This window comes from Argentina silus (genome assembly GCF_951799395.1).
Source record: "Argentina silus genome assembly, chromosome: 14".
Classification (NCBI taxonomy): Eukaryota; Metazoa; Chordata; class Actinopteri; order Argentiniformes; family Argentinidae; genus Argentina; species Argentina silus.
This window is the reverse complement of record NC_139668.1, coordinates 11,769,667-11,795,283: the sequence shown is the minus strand read 5'-3', so window position 1 is coordinate 11,795,283 and position 25,617 is coordinate 11,769,667. Positions and strand designations below refer to the sequence as shown.

The window sequence follows — 25,617 nt, the reverse complement described above, 5'->3', positions numbered from 1 at the left end:
GTGAAAGTCATCCATTTAAATGCTACTAGTAAAAGTCAAAAAGTGTCTGGTTATGCTACTTTATCAACAGTAAAAGTAAGTAAGTTTATTAAAAATGCAAGATATGCATGATAGTTGCCTATTTTCTTCTGTCTCTGTAGTGTCTATAAATGTCTATTCTACTTATACGTCATACGTTACTTTACACCACTGAAACCCAGTTATCTCTACTATGGTCGGCAGGGTGGTCTGTGGTCGGCAGGGTGGAGAGGAGACCGACTAGAGACCCACAGCTGCCCTAGGCCCTAGACAGAGTCCCAGGGCTTTATAGCAAAGCTAGCCCTCCTTTTTGTCCTATGGCTTTACTAGACTGTGGCTTCAGCACAGTATCTTGATGAACGGTTATGACTATCAGTCCATGTACCATTGCTAGTGACGGACAACCTGTGTTTGTACTGATTTGTGTAGACAAGGCTACAGTACAAGAGTGCACACAGGGAGAGCTCTTGACTGATGACTGTGGACAAACACTACAGGCCTAATGATAGGCTCATTACCCTACATTGGAGGCATGAAAGGAGAGCCCCATGTCAGGGGAAGTTGTTTGTCTGTGAGGGGAACAGGGAGGAGAGAGGGAGGTCTTTGTTCCATGTAAATAACAGCTACATGGATTAGTCTGTAAGGCGTGTTTGTGAGTTGGCATGCCCTCTATGAGCCTGTTTACAGAGATGGGACTGCCTTCTTTCTTTGTCTCCCTCCTGGACGTGAGGGCTGTGTTTGCTTAGGTCTCAGCTGGCTCTGTCTTTTCAGATCCTGCACCCTCACAGGTTTAAGACCAGGCTTTCTTTCCATGCTTGAAGGATGGTGGAATTGAATGCTGTGTCCCATTTCTCCACCCTTTCTCTGAGGGAGAAGGACTGGTCTAAGCATGGGCACCTATACCAATCCATTCCCATTTAAACCCATGTAGGAAAGAGCACGTGTGTGTACTTCAGGACAAGCACAAGGTCTTGTGCCTAATTTTATATTGAGGGTTAGTTGCTGCCTGTGTGGCTCTGACTGCCTGGAATGGGGCAGGTCTGAATCCCTTTGGGATGGCAACATAAGAACATTATTAGGACATTCACCCCTCACTCCCCCAGCCTTTCACAGTGCAGGCAGGAAAGGAGATCTGGGATTTGATTTGTCACCCCTCATGTAAATGTCACAACTCCCATGTCCCCATGTTCTCTACGTGTTGGATCATTAGCATCAGTTACCAGACTGAAATAGATGGTGTTAATCTGGCTTTATCTTGGTCTTGGCTTGGTCACCCCAACTCCCCATTTCATCCACCCCCCCCCCCTTTGGAAGGACTAACAAAAGGCCACCAGTACACCCGGTGTCATGGACCTAAGTGTTGGGTGGGTTGCTGAAAATGGCCATAGATCAGACGAAGGGCCTGCTTTCAATCTCAATAGAGACCCTTCCTTAAACATAGCTTAACTGCTCTTCCTCTGTCTCCCAGTGAACAGGCACAACCACCTGAAGGACTTCATGCTGGTGGTGTCCATCGTCATCGGCATGGGCGGCTGCTGGTTTGCCTTCATCCAGAACCGCTACTCCAAGGACCACATGAAGAAGATGATGAAGGACCTGGAGGGCCTGCAGAGGGCTGAGCAGAGTCTGCACGACTTGCAACAGAAGTTAGTGTCTTTCCCCACACCCACTGCATCATTAGCCTTAGTCTTGGGAGCCCATGTCTGCTAGTATGTTACAAGCAAGCTTGAATGCTGATACTGTAGCATTGTGAATTCTAGGCTAGATTACTATTATCTGTATCACTTTATAGTTTGGTTGTACACATTAATTATTGGCCTAACCCTAAATTAAGACATAATAGCTAATTTACTCACTCAACAGTTTTGACTAGATAGATAATCTTCGCTTTGTAGCATGGGGGTACTGTGTAGTAGGGTACTTTTGGAGACCAGTGAGTGAGAAACAGGAAGTGTAAGCTTACCTGTGGTGAGAATCCTTCAGAACTGGGATTGGAAGGTTGGACTACTCATGATGGATGAGGTTCCTCATACCCATGATGGATGATGGTTCCTCATTCACACTGCATTCTAGAGATTGCTGTAGTTGTGTTAATAGACAAAGATCCCAGCCCATCCTCACGGTTTAGATGTAGTCTGTGTGGAACAACAATAAAGTTGTGAAGGGATTTTGCAAGTCATCAACTGCTCATTCAGACTAGGCTAAATACCGATCCGTCTTCAGATTAATTGATATGCAAAAACCGTGAAACCTGTGATGACTCCAGTGCTGTTTCAGAGGTTAATAGGTATCGGCTGCTTGTTTTCTCTCATCGGGTTGAAGTCCAAGTCAGTGGCTCACTTCTCCATCCAGCTCAGCCCCACGCAGTCTGCACACCATCATGCCTTTCTCCTCGTAGCTATGTTACTTCCCTCACAGCTGTGCGTGCATGCATGTGCGTGTGCATGTGTGCGTGCATGTGTGCGTATGTGTGCGCCTGTTCGTGAGTGTGTCGCAGCGGGGGATCGGAAAATATGTCTCGCAGCACGAGCACAGTGTATTCTGCCTGTTGAATAGGCCTACAGACCAAAAGGCCCATTCACAATTCCATGGGGACAAGCCAGGAGGGTCAAGCTCTGTCCCCCTGAAAGTGTGCCAAGGCAGGCTGTGTGACATTGTGGCCCTGTACTTACTGCAATTAACGCTCAATACATCTGTGCTCTCTGATGTCATCTTGAGTAGGTGGTTTTCTTTCATTTCCTCTCGCCCATCTATGGCTCAATACTGACTCATATACACACGCTATACGTATATCCTCTTCACCAACTCATTTGCTAACCTGACTCAAAAATGTAGGCTATCCTGTTCTTCACCAACTCATTTGCTATCTTGGTATTTGCTATAGGAATACTCCATGTTTCCACTGTACGATTTCGGCCATCAGAGACGTCAGTCATTTGATGGGGCCTTGCTACCTGGAGGTCAATGATTTTGAATGGGCAGCTCATGCATTCCTTTGCCTTGTTCGCTGAGAGAGTTTACCGGAACCAGAGTTTGTCCCCTGCTGAGAGCAGCCTTGGAACAGGTTCATGTTATGATGTCTTTCACCCCCAGACAGACACTGACATATATCATATCTTGGCAGTTGTTACAGGGCTGAGTAATGTTCTCCTCTGTCCTCTGTACTCTGATAGTAAAACACTCTCTGCCATTCCTCATGCTATGATGTGTCTACTGGGTTTAAATCCCAACACAGCTGTTATTATTCAGATAAGGGAATATAAACCACTTTGCTACCTGCAATCTTGTGAGACATCTAGTGACACTCCTCATTTTTCATGTATTGACTATTAATCTAATAATGTAAAGTACCGATCGATTATTATTATTTATTTTTTACTGAGGAATGGGAACAACTTGTATACTAATTTGTGTGCACAGTTTTGTGATGTTACTGGTTTGGCATCTGTGCAAATTGAAAGGTTTCCACAGTTTCCCTGCTAACCATGGCAATTCTGCTTCCTTCATGACATTGTCGCCCACTTGTTGAGTCCCCTAGGTGTTTGGCGCGATGAGAAAGGTATTAGAAATAAGTCTACATTGAGTGTTTGTTTACTTAAGCCTGGGGTTTGCACTTTTGGGACTATTCCTTTGGAGCCAGTGTGCCAAGCAAACTCACTCAAGTACAGTTAAGAATTACAAAATCATTTGAAACACTATTTGAACCCAGCTGTGTTGTGGACAACCATGTGGCCGAGGTAGACGCAGGGAACTTGCAGTGTCACTCTGCAGGACTGCCAGATGCTGGTTGGCGTCTCTTCTATGTGAGTCTAGGGAGCTGAGGGAGGCTGTGTCTTTAGCCGTGCCTTCCCCCTGATTCCTGCTGCCAGCTGCTGTCTGCCCAGACCTTCAAGCAGTATCCCGTGGCCGGATCAAGTGGCTCAAGTAGCTTCAGCCTCTCAATTTAACTGCTAGGGGACAGAAAGAGGGCGGGCACTCTCTCTCTGGAGCTGTATTTCATAGTAGTGTTTCCTGGTTGACTTTTACAACGCAAGCTGGTCTTAAGGGTTCGCTGCTTAGCACGTCAGCGACCAGCTCAAATACACACTCCTGTGGACGGAGGTGTGGCCCACAGACACACTGACTGCACAGGCATGCGGAGGAAAGACTTACAAACTCCATACTAAACATCAAAATCAATCAATGACATGGTTGATGGATATCATCTACAAACGTGCACCATCCATATTATTGTTATTCATACTCCAGTTTCTCATTATGTAATTAATAGACAAAAAGTTATGGAATAATAAAGGCTCATACTATAGAAATGCAATTCATGTAAGTCTGCATAACCCATATAGGCTGTAGAATGCGGATACTGAGCCTCTGCTGCAAGAGCTGAGCTACACAGAGGCATTGAATTCATTCGCCTGTAGATAAGTCCTTTGTTGGACCCTGCAGTGCAGTGGGACTGAGAGTCAGTCTGCATTGGGCCTGTCTCATTGCAGCGCAGTGCTTCCCTCTCAGTGCTGTTGGAAGCCCTGGCTAGTGAATGGCAGAAGTCAGGGTGGAAAGCATTAGCAGGAGGGTCCACTGCCCACATTTTCCACCCGCAGCCCCCTCCGGATCACCTTTCACTGGGCCTCTGTCTGCCCGCTCTGCTCTGCCACCTCCACTAGCTTTACCATGTCTTCATGGCTTTGGTGAGGATTAGGCTGCTTCCTGGTGGTTGAGAACGGCATTACTCCTGCTTCTTCTTGTTTACTCTACCGCAGCTCTCACTCCCTGAAACCTGGCTGATAATTCCTTTTGGAGTTCCTAGAGTTCTTGCTGGAAGATACTTCATTCGTTCATGTTTCATATATGGAATGAGTCGAAGCTTTCCACACGACTACCATTATGACGTGAATGCTGTTCTCACCAAACATTAATCATCTGAAACAGATATTGTGATCTCATAACAACAGCCCCAGCTGACTGTAGGTGTTAGCAGTATCACTATGGACTGCATCTGGACAAGCGTGTCAGTCCTAACTCTCCCAGGACCCTCTTTTGTTTTTTCACTCTTGTGACCGACTGCCAGGGTAGTTTGACGATCAGCAGCTCACAGATGACCAACCCAGCCCCTACCCCTACAAACGGGGTCCTTGTTGGGATTTTTCTAGTAATGTCTGAGCCTAGGGACTAGAGACCAAATGTCTTTGATGATACAGCTGTGCCAGAAGAGCACCTCCATAAAGGGCATACAGTTCTGGAGTCTGCCTGACGTCAGTCTACTCTGAGTGCTCTGGCAGCTGTCCAGTAACCTTTGCTCAAAACACATTAGCCATTGTTTCCGGCCGCTAAGCGTCGATACAAGCCCCTCATTTTCCTCATAACCACTACATCTCTGCTTATAATACAGACTCACTCACATACTTATAGGCAGGGTTTTTAGGCCAGGTTTTTGGCCAAATTTCCACAGAACTAGCTGCAATTTTGTAATGTATTGTTCTTGATTAGTTGTTTGTGCTCTCTGATGCTTTTATTCTGCTTAATGCTGCATAAAGTTGCATCTAATCTAATGTCAAAGCCTTTTCTGTTAATGGGTCCATTTCACGTTCCATGTGTTTTGGGATGTCAAAGCATGGCAATTCCTGAAATTCGCATGGTATAGGCTAGCCCACTCAGAAGTCAACATTAAATGTCTTCATGTAGAAATTACCGAGCTTACAAGACAACTGCTGGAGTTTACTTATAGCATATGAAACTAGACCCTGCTTGTAAAACCAACCACGTAAATCAGAGGGTGGTGGAGGGAAATACCTCTCCAGTGGTGGACTCCTTTCTGGGCCTTTAGTAGTGGTCAGTGTCTTTATAGCCTGGAGCACCAAGGACAGATAGTTGGATGACATGTCACCATGCCAGTCACTGGTATCTCGTAAAAGACACAGACAGTTCTATTGTTTGGCAATTTAGTGTTACATCCATACCTTTCCGTATCTGATCTTTCTATCTCTCTCTCCTTCTCTCTCCCTCCTCCCCTCCCTCCTCCTCAGGTTGCAGATAGCACAGGAAGAGCATCGTACGGTGGAGGTGGAGAAGGTGAATCTGGAGCAGAAGCTGAGGGATGAGATCAACTGTGCCAAGCAGGAGGCCCAGCGGCTCAAGGGGCTGCGTGAGGGCACCGAGAACGAGCTGAGCCGACAGAAATACGCAGAGGAAGAGCTGGATCAGGTAAAGCACTGTACAGTGTCATCCGAGGGAGGGAGGGAGAGAAGGTGCTGGTGCCATGATTTAGGAAAAGCAAAGCAGAGGAGATAGTCAGCAGGACCTGTAGCATAGTAAAGACACATTGCGGAAGCAGCCTTTACCACTACAGTATACATTCAGCAGAAGCAGTGCTACAGATTTGTCATATTCAGAATGGTATCAGTATGAATACTCCCACTCAGCTCTTTGCCCATTTGGGAGTTGAAAGGAAAAGAAGCAGGGGTCAGCCCACACAGACAAGCAGGGGCTCACGTACTGTTCTCCCTTATCATTCAACAACTATCACAAGGATCTCTTGAGAACACTCCTCAGTCTGCTGGGGGAAGCAAGAGTCATTCTGTTTATCAGATTTTCAATACTGAAGACGTGACCACAGAGAGACTGTGGTGGAAACTGTAGACCTGAGATGGGTCCTTCCCATCATCCTGTGATGCAAGTGAGGTGTTTAAATGGATCATCTTTAGAGTGTTGTTAATCACATTTTCTGGGGGGTATTCCATGTGGGATTGAAGAGAAATGTGGTTTTGACCATTCAGGATACAATTGCCTGATTAATGTAAAACAAAAAAACACATTCCTCCAAAGGGCATTGTTTGTGTTAAATTTGGGAACATCTAAGACTATATGAACATTCTTGTTCCATTTTAACACGGTAGGACCCAAGAGATCATTCGTAATGGAAATTCTGTTCAGATTGCTATATACAGTTCCCTGCGTAAGTAATGGGACAGTGAAGCATTTTTTAAAGAGAGAGTTGTCCATTTTTAGTAAGAGAGCTGTCAATGTCTAGTATTGATTTATAGGCTTTGCATTTGCCTTTGGAGTCTGCTATTGGTGTCTGTCAACATGAGAACCAAAGACGTGTCAATGAAAGTCAAAGAAGCCATTATGAGCTCAGCAATCGCAAACAGGCTGGTAGGCCAAGGAAGACTTCCACAGTGAATGCTCAATAATTAAGAAAAAACACAACAACTATCCCTCAGATTAGAAACATTCTCCAGGAGGTAGGCATGAATGTGTCAGAGACTACCATCCGTATAATACGTCACCAGTCAAACTGCAGACGCTTCACTGCAAGGTGCAAACCACTAGTTATCCTCAAAAGGGATGGTCAGGTTATAGTTCGCTAAAAAGTACCTAAAAGCCTGCAGAGGTCTGAAAAAAGGTCTTGTGGACAGATTAGATATTATCATGTACCAGAGTGATTGCAAGAGGAAAGTTTGGGGCAAAAAGGATCGACCCAAGATTTACAGCATACCACCTTATCTGTGAAACATGGTGCATTGGGTGTTAGGGTTGGGCATTTATAGCTGCCACTAGAACTTGCTAACTTGTCTTAATTGACGATTGTAACTGCTGATGGCAGCAGCAGAATGTATTCTGCAGTGTATATAAACATCTTGTCTGCTCAAGTGCAAGCAAATGCCTCCAAATTCATTGGATTACGCATCATACAGTAAGACAATGACCCCAAACATACTGCCATAGCAACAAGGGAGTTTTTCAGGGCCAAAAAGTGGAAAGGTCTTGACTGGCGAAGTAAATCTTCAGATTTAAATCGAATGCATTTCATTTCCTGATATGATTTTAGTAAAAAATACCTCAAAACAAACAATAACTGAAGATGGCCGCAGTACAGGCCTGGCAGAGCATCACTTGAGAAGATATCCACCATCTGGTGGGGTCAACGGGTCGCAGAGTTCAGGCAGTTATTGCATGCAAAGGATTGTCGACCAAATACTAAACATTTAACATTTAATACTTAACAATTACATTAATAGGTCTTGACTTCAGGGTCCCTTGCACTACCCAAACTGTGACCTAGTTCTTTTGGGAATTTAGAACAGTCACTGTATCTTTTAGAGGGTTTCAGCGGAAGCCAGTTTTCCTGTTCTCAGATCCCAGTGGAGTTGAAGCTAGATCAGTTAGGAAGCCACAATGAGAGTTTGGGTACACAGGGCCAATCCTGACAAATCCTTCTTGTCTCTAGGCTAATTTGCTGGTTGTCTCAGTGGACAAAGAATGCTTTACTTTTAACAAGCCAATGAGATCGCAGCTCTTAATGAGGTTCTCTAGGCGGACAAAGAGTGCTTTAGCTTTCACAAGCCAATGAGATCACATGTTTATCCCTCTCTCAGTCGTCCTTTACATATTGTCCTGAGAGTAGTGAGTGTGGGAATGACACACTTGTGCGAAACATTGTGTTTGGAGTTTGTCCCTTCATAAGTAGACCTCAGCCTGTCCTTTCACTGCCTTCCATAAAAAAAAGGATTTTTTGTGTTTTTATGTTGACTTGTGTCCTTTGTTTGTTTTGAAATCCAAACTTTTGGAGTGTAGAGCCAAAAGAAGAAAACAACGCTTCACTCTCCCATTACTTACGCAGGGCACTGTATGTTCTCTTGATCCTGTGTGTTCTGCAGGTGCGAATGGCTCTGAAGAAGGCAGAGAAGGAGCTGGAGTCTCGGTGCAGTTGGTCGCCCCCAGAATCTCTCCAGAAGTGGCTACAGCTCACCCATGAGGTGGAGGTGCAGTACTACAACATCAAGAAGCAAAACGCAGAGCGCCAGCTCCTGGTGGCCAAAGAAGGGGTACGCAGGCCCTTCACCATTGGAACACACACATGGACTCCAGCCTGATTCTCCACCTTTTTCTCGAAGTGTGCACTCTCATAGTGTATACTTTCCCTCATGGATTTAAAAGGACTGGACTGGTGTAAGGAAGAGAGTGGAAACTCTCTTCAGCCAGTCCCATGCTTTTACATCTGTGTGAAGGGTAGAGAAACCACTGTATGAGAGAAGGCAGGATAGTTGCGTGGCAGAACCTGGGACTAATGTTGCGTCTTGTAACCACAGGCAGAGAAGATAAAGAAGAAGAGGAATACCCTCTTTGGCACCTTCCACGTTGCGCACAGCTCCTCCCTGGATGATGTGGATCATAAAATCCTGACTGCAAAGTGAGCATTTGTTTAAATGAACATGTTGTTGTGATCTAGCTCAGGTAAAGTGCTCTAAAAGTGAATGTATGTCATTCTACAAAACATCTATGTATATTGTACATTAAGATATTTCCCCTTGGCTGCTATTTTAGCCTGGGTCTCTCTTGGAGAGTTTTAAAATAAATCTCTTATATCTCTTATCCCCCATACAGACAAGCCCTGGGTGAGGTGACCGCTGCGCTGAGGGAAAGGCTGCATCGCTGGCAGCAGATAGAGATGCTGACAGGCTTCACTATCGTCAACAACCCTGGCCTGCCCTCACTAGCCTCAGCCCTGAACCTTGACCCAAGCTTAATGGGCGGCCGTGCCACCCCCCAGCACTTCATCATGTCTGACGACATGGATGATATGGACGAAGACATCATGTCGCCCGGAACTCTGCAATGTAAGGACTCGTCCGAATCTGTCGGCCTTACAATGGGGTCTAACAAAAGAAAATCCAAAGGAAAATCCTAGGAAAATCCAAAAATCAGCTCACATGAGTTTCATTAAAGGTCGTTTTATACTTTCTGTACGTCTGCTATCGCATAATTGCAGAGGTCTGCTGAGGCTAGTCTGTGAAATCTCTGAAAATACACTACGTAGATGTCTGCACATACGTAGATCTCTGCACAAGCATAAACAACTATAAATGCAAACCTGAAAGTGGACAGTCCGCTTCTTAACAGGATGCTGTTTTGGGGCATAAATCAGCCTAAAGTTCATATTATTCTCAGAATTTTTGCCCTGTCGGTGAAGGGATTCAGGTTTTTTTGTCTGTGATTGAGAATGAGTGTTCAGTGTTGTGTTTCAAATCTGTATTATATTAATTGACATTTTACATGTTTCTTTTTTGTACGTATTTCAGTTGATTTGGGTATTTTTTTTGTACCATTTTGAATATTAGTGGTGCTTCATTACAAGGTTTCACTTGGGGATGGAGAAACGTGTGCACAATGTTGATATCCCATGCTGTGGAAATTGAACTTTTAAAGAAATACATACTTGAATAACACCAAAACTTTGTGCGGATGTATTATTAGCAGTTGTCTCTTAGTATGGCTATAGAAATTTGCTGATACTATAGGTCAAAGAGCTGGTACATATGGTAGGGAGACACACACACACACACACACACACACACACACACACACACACACACACAAGTGAAATACAATTTAAACAGATGTGTCCCCTGTAGACCTTTTAATGTGTTTTTAGTCTTGTCTTGTGGTAGCCTAGATTGGTTATTTTCATTACAAAATATTGAGGAGAGCATCATTGTTAACATATCAAGTAAAACATTCTATGCAGGTGAATTTGAATTTGGTAAGTCATAGGGCCGCATTTTGCTTGAGCAAAACAGTCCCAAGAAGTGATCAAAGTTGTACATCAGTTGAATACTCACTGTTTTCTCAAAAACATTGTTAAAGACAAGGTACAATGACAATTAAAGTGCTCACCCTTTCAAAAAAGGGAAGAAGACCGCTACATCCAAAAATGAACTGTATGTCACTATAGTTTTCTTCCCTTTGTTGGAAGGCTCAGTTCTTGCAGCACTTACCAAGACCAGCACCCCATTCCCACAAAAGTGTTTGGTAGCGCATACCTATTTTTAGGAGTTGTTAGTTATTTGCACTGTTCAGCACTGTTTTGCTCAAGCAAAATGGAGCCCACAAAGAGAAGGCTTGACTATCCTCAGGGAACACTAGTGCTGCAGAACGTCTGCCTCTGCAGTGTCTTGAGTAAGTCCTCCTATTTAATCCATATTAATGCACCCTCTCCCTCACTCCCCCTCTCTTCCTCCATCACCTCTTTGGTCTTTGACCCCCGCTGCCGTACGTGTCACGGCCCAACTTCAGATGCAACCTGGCTTTTGGACCGTCGAGCGAGTGATCTCTGGTCCATTGGTTCGGACTGCCAGTCCCTGCGGAAATACTCCGGTTGGCCTATAACTTATGCCCCCCGTCCCGAACCCGGCATCCCTCATCTCTTTGGCCGTGTCCAGAATCCCCTAGACCCTACTCCCTAGACACTTGATAAGATCTGAAAGGATTCGATAAGTATAAACTAAGCAAGATGGCAAGCGAATCAGAGACTAAAATGGAGCTACTATCTAGATCACAGTATGCCTATCCAATCCTCTCAGGTCTACACAAGTGTCTACTGGGTAGTGGTAAGAGTTGGTTCTGGACAGGACCTTGATCTCCTTAAGTCACACGCTGTCAAAGCCTCACAAAGCACATAACACTGTGTGGGGCCTGGAGATGACACAGCTGAAAGAGAAACTAGCTCTCCATGCTACATCCATATATCCTGATCAGACTGATCCCCCTCTTCTTCATCTACCCAGCACTCTTTCACACGTGACTAAGTAGTTTACCATTCCAATGTCTCTCAGCATATAGACACGGCCTGATTTAAAAGGAAAAGGTTATTGTTATTTCACAATGACGAGGGAAGGGTAGGTGTAGACTAAAGATGTCAAGTGTTTTCCGTTGTCCCTCCCTGCAAAAGATCTTTCCCGACACAAGTCAAATGTTGCCTACAGAGTGTTTAGCGAAGGCAGTGCCACCCCTCTTGTTCTCCTCTTGTTTTATTGATTCGTTCTTTAATGTTACGGCATAGTCTTACAGTAGCTAAGAGGTGCTCAGACTGGAATCATTCACTCAAATGTCTTCTATGAATTATGTGTCTTTCTCACAACTAAACAATGATAGTTAACTGCTCAAACAAACAGAATACTGTCCTTTAGATGTCCTGTTTTGGTTTCTAGTTCTTTGCACCCATCTTTTTGTAATTGGATATGTAATGGGTACAAGACATCCAGATACTGGCCATACTGGCTAGAGATGTAGTGAAAGGTAAACACACGTGAACACAATTTTCGCACCTTCCCTTGATGATAAATAGTGTTTACCCACCTTTTTATGAAATTTTGTGGATTTTAGTGGTTTATGTTTGTCATCTTCTCCAGCGTTTACCCACTTTCCTAACACTTGTCACTGCTTCTGACTCCACACCTGAGTCTTCTGCTAGTGCCTTCCCAGTCTAATTCCTATAGTCTTTCCAATGACCTTTTGTATTCTCTATTACCTTTGATCAGTTGACTGATGTTATTTTGTATCTGTACCCACAGCTCCCAGTATGATGTCCCTGCGCCAACGCCACATTGACCCCCAGCTGGCGATGGGCTCTCAGAGGTTGGTAGAGAGCTGTATGTTGGCAGGGCAGCAGGGAGAGGGCACCTCCTACCAGTCCAGGCCTAGAGCCACCCTGAGACAGTCCCGCAGCCAATCCTTCGGACAGTTGGACTCTATCCATCTGCCTTCAATCTCCTCGGCTGTCTCGCACCCCTCTATTATCTGCGCGTCCTCCCACCCTCTTCCTCCTCCTCTGCCCCTGTCCTCCCACGGCTCCTCGTCTTCCTCCTCTGCCCCTCATTCCTCCCATTTCTATCACTCCTCTTATTTCCAGCCCATGGATACCATCCCAGACTTCCCCTCTCCTTCAGATGTCACCAAAGCACACTCCTGGCGTAGCGGCAGCTTCGGGTACCCCTCCCGCTCTCTCCTCTCCACATGCAACGCATGTGTGTGGGCCTCCCCCCCCCCCCCCCCATATTTTTTTATTTTTTTATTTAGTTTTGTTTATGGTTGTAATGCTTTCACCCACAAATATGTCATTATCGTTTTGTTCCATTGGACTATCACACGCCCATTTTTCACTCATCATCTATCATATATATTTTGTTTGCCTCATTACATTTTGATTTGATTCATTCCGCCATTTTCATCCTTTCATATTTTTGCTCCACTCCCAACCCCCTTTGTGTTTTCCTGAAATCCTCCCTGCCTCTGCCCCAGCCCCCCTTCTGCCTGCAGTACTACTAACCAGCGTGGAGCCTCAGTGTCCGGGCTGTGCCCAACTGTCCTTGGCTGTGCAGGAATAGGATAGATAATCCCCAGCATGCCATCTTTCAGCTTTGATCACCTATTCAGTCTTCCTCCTCCCACTCTTCCTCCACTGACTTTCCTTTTTTCTTCCGCCACAGGGACCTGAATCGCTCCGACTCAGACTCCTCCCTGTCCCTCTCCCAGGTTGGTGATCGCCTGTCCGCCTACAGCTCCAAGATCCACCCAGTCAAGCCCACCTCCCTCCTGCATGGCCCCCCAGCCCGGGCAGACGACCCCGCCGCCCTGCATGCCCTCACCCCCAACGGAGGAAACCGCGTAAAAGAGGCTGGGGCGGATGCAACCCCTGACAGCCCCATACTGATGAAGAAAGTCTATGGTATAGAGAAGTCAGCCAGCCTGGGAGAGATCAACAGTGGCCCTATCAGCCTGTCCATGTCTGAGTCCTCCCGCTCCCTCAGCCCCAACTCCACTGACCCCGACACACCCTCACCCACGGGTGGGCAGCCGGGGGCTGCAGGGGTGGCCAAAGTCAGCACCCGCATTCCCCAGCTCTCCTCCAAGAAGAGCCCCCTGGAGGAAGACAGCGGATCCACAGGTGAAGACACTGACTCCGCGGCAAGTCGCAAGAAACACACCTTCAAGATCTTCAAAAAACAGAAGAAATAATAAGGGCTATGAACTACTAGAGTTGTCAAACCTGTTAGACTGTATCTTATTTTGTTTTGTTTTTTGGAAGAAGAAAAATAAGTTGTTGCTTTTACATGGTTTTGTAGGTACTTTCTCAGAAGAACTGTGGGAGCAACCAGCTATTCTATTATATAATATATCTTTTTTTGGGGGGGGGGTTAATGATGAATATGTGAGGAATGGGTGGGATTGTATGTTGGAATGTAAAGCACTATTTATTCTGCAGGAAAAGGTGCCAGTCTCTCAAAGGGAAATAATATCTCCTGGGTGGATCTCTTTGTTTTACTTCAGTCTGTATCAGTTTGCATGTCTTCACCTTTGTTTGAGTGATATTTGAATGCTCTTAGGTGTTTGCTTGGTTCTTGTCTCTATTCTGCTTATACAACACTTAAAACTCTGCCCTTTCTTTTCATGACTCGTCCAACCAACTCCTTGTTATGTGTTTCTAACTAAGGTTATGGTGCCAGATGGACATTGAGGCCTTGTGGTAGTCAGTGTGGTGGAGGGGGGAGGCTGAAAAGGGCTGAACAATACTAGTAAAACCTCCCTGGGTCAGTTGTGCTTATCCAAAATCTCGTCACATTGGCAGGACTCTTCCAGGACACCTGCAGGCATTGCAACACCCACCAATACAAATACGGTATGAGCACATACAGTGCACACACAAAAAGGCAAACATTGTCATGGGATGGTGAGTCTTCTTGGGTTGAAGTGAACACTTGCAACAAAAAAGTAACCTGTGCTAACAAGAAAAAGGTCTTTTTTGCTGTATATTATGATTGGCCCTGATTGATGGAAGTTTCCTTTATTACAATAAATATACATTTTAAACAGCCAAATATATCAATAGATACTTGATTGCATATCAACGTCTAGAGTACATAATTATGAGTGATTTGGGAGGCCATGCTAATCATTTAAGTGCCAAACCAAAGATGCAGGTCAGAGGCCTTGATTCTGACATATTGTACAGTATTACAGTGTATGTACTGTATATTGTAACTTTGAGGCAGCTTTAGCATGACATAACTGCACTGCCTTCTCTTCACTTTGTATCTAGATACTTCCAACAAAAAGGTTAACAATATGGCATGTCGGACTCCCCCAAAATTCAACTAGGATTTTCGAAGGTGGTGTAGACTTCTCCAAAGCATTTAGGTGTTGTGGTGTTTCTAGAGTACCATAACACACCCACATTACACAGATACAATGACAAGCACACATTACCATGAACAAGAAGAATGGTGTCTACAGGTCACCATAGCAAACTCACTTATCTGTATTAATGGTTTTGTGAGAGCACAAATGGGCTAGAACAGGATGGCACTGTGCATTTTGGTACACTCTTAGCAGAAAAAGAGTTCAGCTGAAGGACAGCCGAAGAAGACCTTTCCCCCCCCCAATTACAGTACGTCAGTTGTAAGCCTGATGTGCTCCTGAATCTGTGGAACAACCAAAGCAGTGCTGCAAAATACACCACCACCCCCCTATATGATATGCCTCACAGTGTGAGAGAGGGTATGGGTGAAAACAATGTATCTAAATGTTTTAAAATAATTATTTCATCGATCAGTTCAAAACACAAACTTCCTATTGGTACTTTTTAAACAACTGTCATTTGTACCTATTTTGCACGATAAAGCTGTAAATGGATTATGCTAGTTATGTAAGTGAGTGTGTGTGCGTGTGCGTGTGTGTGAGTATGTGTGTCAGTCTTTCCGCTCCCAGTATAGTGCACTGCGTTGTATTGTTGCATGTCAACTACTGTAACACCTCTATTGGGCAGGGGATGGGATCAACTGGACCATCTGGACTCTCTCCACCCCACTTTTCCCTCCCTACTTCTCCTTTTGAGCTTCTATTTATGAACACGTATATTTGTACAGAGAAAAAAATAACATTTTTGCATCTTCTGTGACGTTAGACTTTTATGGCACTCCTGCATGATAGCAATAAACTATTTTGAATGAAAGACTACTAGGCATTGTTTATCCGACCGCAACAACTTGATTGTGGGCTATGCCAACACATAATAATGACGTCTACGTGTATTCTAATCGCCTAAAATATGCTTTGGATTCGGTGGATTTTAACCCTAAAACACTGAAAAAGACTACAGGTTCAATACACAGGCATTGTTTGTCTTCATACAAAATAAAAACATTTGTGTGTCCTTTTTGTCAATTCATGGAGGTACAGATCTTCTCAGGGGACCCACATTTGAAATCAGTGGGTCCCGACTCCCAAGTTTGGGAACTCACCAAATGCTTGGACAAGCACATAATACAATCATGTTCCTCATCATTCTTAATCAATTGGAATTGAGGCAAAGTTTATACCATAGTTATACCGTAGATCTACATAACAGATGGCGTGGGAAATGGCTTGCGTCCCAATTCTCCTACATTTTCCTTTACCTTTCGTACTAATGATGTGGTTTTGGAATGCAGCCTACAACGCTCCACCTGAACAGGTGCGGCTTCTTCCCTTTCAATATTTACCTTTGCGCCTACTCACTTGTGGACAAAGCAGGATATTAGTCCGGGTTTATGTTATTGAAACATTATCTCGGGTCCATCCAGTGAAAAGGACATGCGAGAGAAAGCGACGGACTTTAACATAATCGCTGTCGATTTTATTATTAGTATCCTATTTTACATTTCAACCACTTTTAATTTTCCTCAGGATGACAAGGTTAACTTTTTATTGAACAAGTTATACAAATTAAATAACTCACTTGGACCATGAACAACCATAGGTTGGAACAGTGTCTTTTGCTGTTTCACCTCATTTTACAGGTACGTAAAGCATTCAAGATCTGTCAAATGCAAACACTATCATTTTGATTTCGATGTATTTATATATTTACTAACACTGTAGTGAGCACACATTTTACTCACGTTTCTTCTCCCCATCAAACGCAGATGGTTTCAGGCTTAGACAACAAGGTGATATTTCTGAACTCTCCAGATGAGCCTGTGTCTGGGTACTCCCTGAAAGTGATGTACTCTTGTGCTAAACCTGCACTGGTGCAGCTGGAGTGCCTAGTGTCCTTTGACACTGGATTGAGCTCCACAGTTTTCCAAAGACACTGGAGCTGTGAGCCGGGCTCCCTCCGGGTAAGGACTCTCATACTGAGCCTCCCTGACTGGCTGGTGTACCAGCCTGATTGGACAGTGCCTGACTCTCAGTGGGTGCTCAGTGGCATGCTGCGTGTTATGGTCATAGAGGAGGATGGATCTGATCACAGATACAGGTCTGTCCTGGCTCAAGACGTGGTCACCCTGCAGCCCACACCCCCTCTCAGTCGCCCCCTGAAGCAGCATCAACTCTGCCCTGGCTGGGGCACACACATCCTCTGGCTGTCCCGCAGAACTACTACCACACAATGCCCAGTGGAGCAAGGTAACTTGGATCATTAAGTCAGTGATTCATTTTCAGTGGAAAATGATCTACAGTTAGGTGTATGCCAATCTTACCATAGTCCTGTCTGTTACAAACGTCATACAAGACCCTGCAATTATTTCCTTGACACGTAATTTCTCATTCAGAGACGGTGCATTTGCTCTCCTCGATGTATGCCTCAACTGGAGAGAACTTTGGCATCACCAAGGTGTTGAATGGCTATGGCAGTGAGGTCCTGGAGTACCTACGACTTGATGCCCTCTCCTACCCATGGTGAGACATCTGTAGGGGGCTTTACACACTACAGTGCCCACCCAAACCCGGATATATTATTTTCACATTGTCTGTTGCAGCACTGTTAAAGTAACAATGGTGGATGTATAACCAGGCCAGCACAACACAGTACAGCTTGGTTCTGCTTCAGTGGAGTCTGGTAGAGGCAGAACGCGTGTGTTTGACCATTAAATATACCATATACCATTAAATACCATTCCTTGTTCCATTCCATACATTACCAGCCTCCCCTGTTCTGCTCAGTCCAGCTCTGTAGTGTGATTGGTGTACATGTGAGCCTGAGACATCAGTAAAACGTGGAGGGATGAGATTTGATACACTTTTCTTTGTTGCCAGGTGTATGTTTTCCATGTGGATATTCCTGACCCGGCCCTGTCAGAAACGCTTTTGTGGAGTCTTCCACCATATAGATTCCCATAATGACTATGCCTCACCCACATTACTCCTGGCAAGTTCAGGTACTGTCATGTCCTCTTATTTTCACCTCTCAAATGATCAGACACATTGTTTCACTAAGCTATTGGATATGGGGAAAGACTAACTGGGATCCCTGGAACCGCCCTACTCTGACGTCACGGTCACCCTGTTAAAGATGAGATCGAAAATGGTTAAGGTAGGGGTTAGGCATGGGTTAATGGTAGGGTTAAGGGCAGGGTAATCCTGAGGATCCCACTTAGCATCTACAATTAGATACAGCATGTCAGACTAAATGCTAAGTTGGCCCCCTCCCTCTCCCAAGGCCAGCTCCATATCCAGATGCATGGAGAACATGGGGTGTCCTCTGCTTTCCTCAGCCAGTTCAAGGTGCTGTTGGGTCAGTGGTGCCACATCCAGATGGAGCTACGTGGCAGAACGGTCAGTAACCACAGAGGCTCTCCACTATATGGCCATGCTGCTAAGTGAATAGGTCTTTCTTGTCAGCATTGATAAGAGTGTGTAGAATAGTGATTTTGTCTTATTTCAGCTATTTTAGGTAGGGATGCATTGTTTTTTAATTGTGAAATGCTACTCGAAACACTCACCTTGCAAATGTTGCAGTTTTACAGGTGTCTGTCTCACGTGAAGTAATTCCAGATGCAGGATATAATTCCTAGACAGCACACTTCCGAGAAAGGACACTTCCCGTCCAAGTAGTTGTTAGTGCAGTAGTAATAATCACTGTCTTTGAATGCATTTCAGGTTGATGTCACCATGGTGTGCCTGGATGGGCAACAACATACAGTTTACTCAGCAGAACATGTGTAAGGCTTAACATGACAGGATTACAAACATCATAATATAACATAACTATAGCATCTCTCCACCAATTAATGTGGAATTGATGTTTTACAGGTTCAGACATTCTGTAAAGTTAGATGATACGGATGGATATTTTGTGGTTGGTGGTAGTCGATTTGTAAGAGGAATTGAAGGTTACTATGGGTCTTTGGTGTACTATCGCAACCGAATACCTTCTGTCAACACGGTAAGATACAGTACAATCAATATACATACCTAACTCTATTTTACAGATGAATGAACACAGCCTATTACACCTGTAATCACTTTGTTTTCCACAGTCTGAAGTCCTTGTTCCAGACCATATAAGGCTGCTTAATTTGACTGGATGGTTACAATCCTGTCAGGATTTTCAGTTGGAGCTTCAAGCCAAAATGACTGTATATTTACGGAGGGCCAAAGTGAAAGAGAAGTCTGGTAATAACTTGTAATGTCCACTAGATGGTGTGAAAGGAGTGACTCTGTTGCAGTGCTGCAGTACAGCTGGAGGGGAATTGACGTTATTGTTTTCCAGAGAGCTGTATGGATGTATATCATAAGTGGATCTTAAAGGAGTCCCTGCCTACAATGCCACAGTGTGAACCCTGGGAAGCGATAAGTGGCCCTCAAAGAAAACAGGCTGTACGACTGGCAGAAATATTGGCCTTCAACAATGGTAATAGATGGTCAACCTTATATGTGCTCAGCAACTAGTTTAACCTCTTAAAGTGACATACCTTTACATAATTATTTAGGAAAAAAGTCATATATATATATATATACATACCGCTTCCATTATATTGGAAAATGTGTTTGCTGCAAGTTGCTCAATAACTATGGATATGGACTTAACGCTGGAGTGAACATAGGTGGTTAATCACAGAAATTAGATTTTAGAGTGAACTATCTCTTTAAATGTGTATATCTTCACGGCAAACTATGCTTTTTTGTATTTCTGTACAGGTGGCAGAAATGTTGGTGTGGCATCAGTTGGCAGAGCCCTGTACCACCGGTTTCTTGGTAAGATGGGTCAGATGAGCAGTCCTCGAGGAGTCCCCCGAGTGATGCCCCTCCTGCTGCAGGCTGGCTGCCTGGGGGACAACAGAGCTCTGCTCCTGGCATCAGTACTCTACAGCAGTGGGCTGGGGGTCCAGATGCAGCCCAACAAGGTGAGGCTGAATTATTGAATTAGAACTTGAAAATACATAGTTGTAGGCGAAAGGCGAAATCAACAATACCCACTTTTAAAATCCTTGAGGTTAAAAACACAATACAGTCAACAGACCTATTTCCATTGTGGTCCTCGTTGTCAGACGGGCGAGCGCATCTTGGCAAGTCTGTAACCACATTATGCCTTCTCCCTTCTAGGCGTGGTTGTTGTCCCTGCTGGCAGCCCAGAAAGACAGTAGACTGGGGCTGCTGCGTCTTGGGCACCTGCACTACCTGGGTGATCATGGCATGGCCCCAGACCCTGACCTGGCCTATGCCTACTACTCCAACATAGCCAAGCAGACATCCCTTGACAAGCATAACCCCTCCACCCAACAGGTAGGCTCTCAATTCAAAGCCCTTTACTTCTACTATTGTATGTATTTTTAGGGGGAAGTTCATTCACTAGCCCATCAGGATTTCTTATCCTCCCCTGCACACTTTAATTCATTCATTACTTCATGATGATGCCACTGTACATTTATGTACATTTATGTTAGTCATCTCTCTCAGCCCAATTTGTGTACAAATAAAAAATACAGTACAACATATACTGTACAAAATAAATACATTTTATTATAAAAATCAACTGTTCTTAAAAGGTGAACTATCACATGTGTAGAGTATAGTATATGAATAAACCCCTTCTCAGAGTTGTCTTTTATCTCTGTGTTGTAGAAGTTTGTGGAGTCTATATACCTGAACAACGAGGAGGTGCTGCGTCTCCAGACCAGTGAGAATGATGATCTCTTCTACTGGTTAAAACTCCAGGCTCGCAATGGAGCCGCAGATGCAGAGGTACAGTACAGTACACCTGTCAACCATCTCTGCCTTGGGTGTCACTATCAAGCATCTCAAAGTTGTTTTTCATGCAACTTCAACAACTTCTTAATGTTCTAAACTTCAAAGTGAAAATATATCATTGACTTGAAAAGGTTGTGGATGCCAAAACATGGGAGTAATGTGCCATATAGTCATGTGTTGTTGTTGTGGTTGTTTTTGTACAGTTTAGTCTTGGTGATAGTTTGACTGCTCTCTTGCAGCAAGCTGTAGGTCGGATGCTGTTCTGGGGCCAGCAGGGCGTGTCTCCAGACATCCAGACTGCTGTGAGACACTACGAGAGGGGGGCTATCCGACTGGAGGATCCAGTGTCTATGTACGACTATGCTATAGTCCTGCTCCAGGTCAGAGTTTACAACACTGAGTCTGAGGAATGTAGACCTGTGTTCAAATAGTAGTTGAAATGATTTTAAATTCTTAGCTGCGCTCTATTACGTTTGTCTGGCACAATGGAACCAACGGAATAGCTCAGGCAAACACGTATTTCAAATAGTCTTCGATCCAGATCTGGTCCATTTAGAGAGGTAAATGTATATGTGCTCTAAATCACTCTGTGATAGTGAATGTCTCTTGAGCCTCTCATGACAATACCCTAACTTATTTTAAGGGACAAGGAGTCAAGAAAGACATCCCAAAGGCCGTCTTTTTCCTGAAGAAGGCAGCGGAGAAGGTAATGCATGTGTGAAAATAAACATGATGCCACTGTACATTTAAAAAATATTTACATGATGCATCATTACAGTTGTAGTACAATGACGCCATCAAAGCCTACGGTGCCTTGCCATGACATTCTGTCCAACAGGGTTTTGTGCCGGCGATCAACGCCCTTGGCTGGTACTATGAGCAGTTTGAGCAGGACTATAAGCGGGCGGTGGACCTGTGGGAACAGGCTGACAGCCAAGGGAGCCCAGATGCTGCCATGAATCTGGGTGTCATGTACTCCCAAGGCCTCTACCCTGGGAAAGCTGCAGACAAGGTACAGTAAGGGCCACTCTGAATGGAGTCTGTGTGTGGTCTCTAACGAGGGTGTGTCATGTGTGTGTGTGTGTGTGTGTGTGTGTGTGTGTGTGTGTGTGTGTGTGTGTGTGTGTGTGTGTGTGTGTGTGTGTGTGCGTGCGCACGCATGCACAAGCGCAGCAGATCAGGTACGGTGATGCTTACAATACACACTGATCTTAATCCAATCGATGTGTGTGTGTGATAAACCAGTGGTGCTTCCTCTTTCCCCAGTACACGGCCTATAAGTACTACCTGAGTTCTGCCCAGAGAGGAAACATCGATGCTGCTATTCAGCTGGCTGCTGTGTGGACCACAGGGATCCCTGGCTATGTCAGCAGATGGCCTTCAGATGCCACATTGTTAGCCACTTAAAACTCATGTTCATTTTAATATTCAAAACATTGCCACTATTCAGTGTTCTGTTCGATGTTCGTTTGTGACTGTCTGCCAGCCTCTCTTTGTTTTGACCACAGGTGGGCTAAGTGGGCGGCTGAACACAATGGATACCTGGGAATGGTCTTAAGGAAAGCTTTGGAATCGCATTTCAAAGGGGACAGGTAACCATCTCTTCCATTAGAACATCCTACGATGATGCTTAGCCTGGTCGCCCCAGATCTGTCTGTGCTGTGGAGTTGGCTAACAGCACCAACAGATATGGGGCAACCAGGCTAGATGATACAAATCAGGGGAGGCTGGTGGAGGTAGAAATCGGAGGATGGGCTCATTGTAATGCATGGAATGGAAAGAGTATGATACCATTCCTCATTCCATTCCATGCATTACAATGAACCTGTCCACCGATTTCTATCTCCACCAGCCTCCCCTGAAGCTAATGTGTGATTGTTATTGTATGGGACTATTTTGTCTTGCCTTTAACAGGTTATTGGCTCTGGTATACTATCTGATGGCGGCTGAGGCAGGGTTTGCAGCTGCCCAGTTCAATGTGGCATACCTATGTGAACATAACGATGTGAGTTGGATTGGTGAAATGATAAGGACAATCTTAATTATCAGCCGACACATTTTTAGGCATTAAGCATTGATTATATCGTGTCTTAATTTTTAGTTTTTTTGCAAGTCATACTGACTGTTTTTCAATAGGGAGGTTTCCTGAATCATACTTTTGCAGCGCAGTGTATGAGGAGATACTACCACCTCACCACTCAGAGTCAGAATCCTGAAACCTATGGTGAACTAACTGTCTTCGTCATCAGCAGTCCATACATTGATTCTTTGATGGTATTTTTGTAAGGTGAACACTATTTAATTCACTCCGTACTCTCCAGCTCTGATCAGAATGGGTGACCTGTTTTACGAAGGCCACGAGCAAAGGCAAAGAGACGTGGTTTCAGCGGCAGACATGTACAAACAGGCGGCGCTAAGGAATGACCCACAGGTATGGCAGCTCTCATACAGGTCACACAGCCTTGACCCGCTATATCATTAAAACAATGTTATAACTGGCACTCAATCATTGTACTGTCACTGCCCTAATGTGTGTGTGTGTGTGTGTGTGTGTGTGTGTGTGTGTGTGTGTGTGTGTGTGCGCGCGCGTGTGCATGCGTGTATGTTTTTTCTCTCTTTTCCAAAAGGGATGGTACAGTCTTGGTGTACTTGTTCAAGAGGAACAGAGGTTACCATTACCTGTGCTGGTTGAACTGGGTCTACCAGAACTGTATACGGCAGATCACACTGAACAACTGACTACACTGTTTCGCAGGTGTGAACTTTACACAACCCCACAACACAACACATGGGATTTCTATACACACACTGTTGTGAGACTAACTCTGATTGCATATACTGTTATCTTTCACAGGTGCAGAGACTCAGACAGCACAGAGTCCTACTTGCCCTGCAGCCTTGCCCTGTTCAACGTATATGTACAATCTTTCCAGAAGGACTACAGTGCTGCTATCAAGGTCTGTATGATGTCTGAATGTGTACAGACACAGTACTTGAATGTACTTCAACATTAATTCATCAATCACATTTTCTTTGCATAGCGCTTAAAAAAAAAAAACCTGACCTGACCTAAGACCCCTTAAAACCAGGAATAAAAAAACGCCCTGGTTGGAATATTAATTGACGAATTTATTAATGTACAGTATTTGGTGTATCATTCCTGGGTGGTGATGTTGGGCTGTTCTCTCAATCCCCCTCAGTTCTCTGGTGCCGTGGGCGTGGCAGTCGCAACTCCACCCATTCTCTTCCTCATCCTGGGGGTGTTCAGAGGGCGTGGCTTGTCTCATCACTAGGCCCAGGGATCAGATCAGGCCAGCAGCACAATGGACAAAATCAAGTTAGGGTCATCAGTGATGTGTGGCCTGTTGCTAACCTTAGCAACACAGCCCTAACCCTAACCCTAACCCTAACCCTATCTGTTAACAGTATGGCCAGAGCTTGTTAATTGCTTGCTGGCTTTTTGCCCCTGCAGACAATAGCGATGGTTCTGTGGAAATGCATTACAGCATGAACTCTCTCTTTAGGCTTCCAAGTTGCAGTCTGTATGTAGATCACAGAACACCTACTGTAGAGTACTGTACATTATCACTGATTGTATTCTTATAGCTCTAACATTATTGTTGGATATTTAAAAGAAAAACTGATTTAATGTGACATATTTATTTGTGTTAAATGTTTACCTTGAATGGTTTTACAGTATAATGTTAATTGAAGAGGTTTATTTTCTATACTACTGCAACTGGTGTTTAAATGAAGTCATCACAACCAACTGTCTCTTGTGCCTTGAGAATATAGCTGCTTTCATCATGGACCATGGATTGTTTCAACCTTTGGTGATAGAATAAGTGACAGCATGTTTTACATACTCCTTTAAATACTCCATTCTGACAACCATGACCATATTTTATTGTTACATTGTGCAAGTCATTCAAATGTACTGTGTAATAATGTTTTAAACAACTGTGTATCTTGATGGAACAAACATAAAAACGTAAATTAGAATTTGTTCTTAATGACTTGTCTGATTAAATATGTTTCACATTTTTGAATTTCTATTGCCTGATGCTCTGTTATGGGACAGATGATGATACACAGGAGTGACTGAAACAGCATGTTTTTCCCTGGGCATGGAAAAGTCCCTCTCCCATGGAAGACTGGGGCCATGTGAGGTCGAGGGTGGCATTGAAGGTAATGACCGTGTGCTGAGGCCCCAGGAGTTCACCATGAGCTGGCACAAACAGCAGGTGTACAGCAAGCTGCAACCTGTATACACACACTCACACACACACGCACACACGCGCACACACACACACACACACACACACACACACACACACACACACACACACACTCACACGCACACACACACACACACACACACACAGGGGCATGGAAAGCACACAGTCTCCCTTCTAATTGAAACAACATGAAGGGACTAAATAATAAGATGGAAAAGAAACACGTGACTTTATCTAATGGTCATGTCACTCTCAGATCTTCTTAATCCCTTGCCATGCACTAACAAGCTCACGCAACAGTACCGTTCTCATTTTGTCTGCAACATTTTATCTCATATATGAGTTGTCTGCATATAGATAGTTAGGTCATCACTAAGATATATTGCAGATCAGGTTAGCCATAAATCTAGTTATCTGATTAATTACTTTCATCATAAACATGCCTCCATAGTTTTCAGAACATGCACAAAAGGACAAAAATCGATTCCAACAGTGCAAAATTAAGTGTTTGGCTAGTTGCGTTCGAAATTTGGCAACTTAAAATGAGAAAGCATAGCTGTTTTGAACACATACAGTATAG

The 25,617-nt window shown here is 44.4% G+C and overlaps 2 protein-coding genes across 7 annotated transcripts in view; both read left to right on the top strand.

Annotated features, from left to right (window-relative positions):
* stim1a (stromal interaction molecule 1a) overlaps nucleotides 1-15,955 on the top strand; it is a 30,693-nt gene extending 14,738 nt beyond the window's left edge. Inside the window, exons 7-14 of one of the 5 annotated variants that reach the window (XM_083684323.1) lie at nucleotides 1,487-1,664; nucleotides 6,039-6,216; nucleotides 8,673-8,840; nucleotides 9,105-9,205; nucleotides 9,400-9,632; nucleotides 11,089-11,169; nucleotides 12,366-12,780; nucleotides 13,281-15,955. In XM_083684323.1, coding sequence (XP_083540449.1) covers nucleotides 1,487-1,664; nucleotides 6,039-6,216; nucleotides 8,673-8,840; nucleotides 9,105-9,205; nucleotides 9,400-9,632; nucleotides 11,089-11,169; nucleotides 12,366-12,780; nucleotides 13,281-13,809 — 1,883 coding nt within the window. In that variant the 3' untranslated portion in view covers nucleotides 13,810-15,955. The remainder of the gene's footprint in view (nucleotides 1-1,486; nucleotides 1,665-6,038; nucleotides 6,217-8,672; nucleotides 8,841-9,104; nucleotides 9,206-9,399; nucleotides 9,633-11,088; nucleotides 11,170-12,365; nucleotides 12,781-13,280) is intronic. The other 4 variants (XM_083684320.1, XM_083684319.1, XM_083684321.1 and 1 more) reach the window with 4 other exon arrangements.
* Nucleotides 15,956-16,423: 468 nt separating this feature from the next.
* On the top strand, nucleotides 16,424-24,842 carry LOC310815523 (protein sel-1 homolog 3). 2 transcript variants are annotated; one of them, XM_083685341.1, is made up of 23 exons: nucleotides 16,424-16,628; nucleotides 16,755-17,235; nucleotides 17,382-17,508; nucleotides 17,866-17,987; nucleotides 18,269-18,384; nucleotides 18,709-18,770; nucleotides 18,862-18,994; nucleotides 19,089-19,224; nucleotides 19,322-19,462; nucleotides 19,750-19,955; nucleotides 20,155-20,334; nucleotides 20,674-20,793; nucleotides 21,039-21,179; nucleotides 21,443-21,505; nucleotides 21,638-21,811; nucleotides 22,066-22,193; nucleotides 22,308-22,391; nucleotides 22,714-22,804; nucleotides 22,936-23,023; nucleotides 23,121-23,230; nucleotides 23,427-23,554; nucleotides 23,654-23,756; nucleotides 24,000-24,842. In XM_083685341.1, the coding sequence occupies exons 1-23, from the start codon at nucleotides 16,575-16,577 to the stop codon at nucleotides 24,090-24,092; spliced, it is 3,081 nt and encodes a 1,026-aa protein (XP_083541467.1). In that variant the 5' UTR covers nucleotides 16,424-16,574; the 3' UTR covers nucleotides 24,093-24,842. The 2 variants fall into 2 exon arrangements, with proteins under 2 accessions (XP_083541467.1, XP_083541468.1); XM_083685342.1 differs by lacking the exons at nucleotides 23,427-23,554; nucleotides 23,654-23,756; nucleotides 24,000-24,842 and having other exon boundaries at nucleotides 22,964-23,023; nucleotides 23,121-23,180.
* Nucleotides 24,843-25,617: the final 775 nt, after the last annotated feature.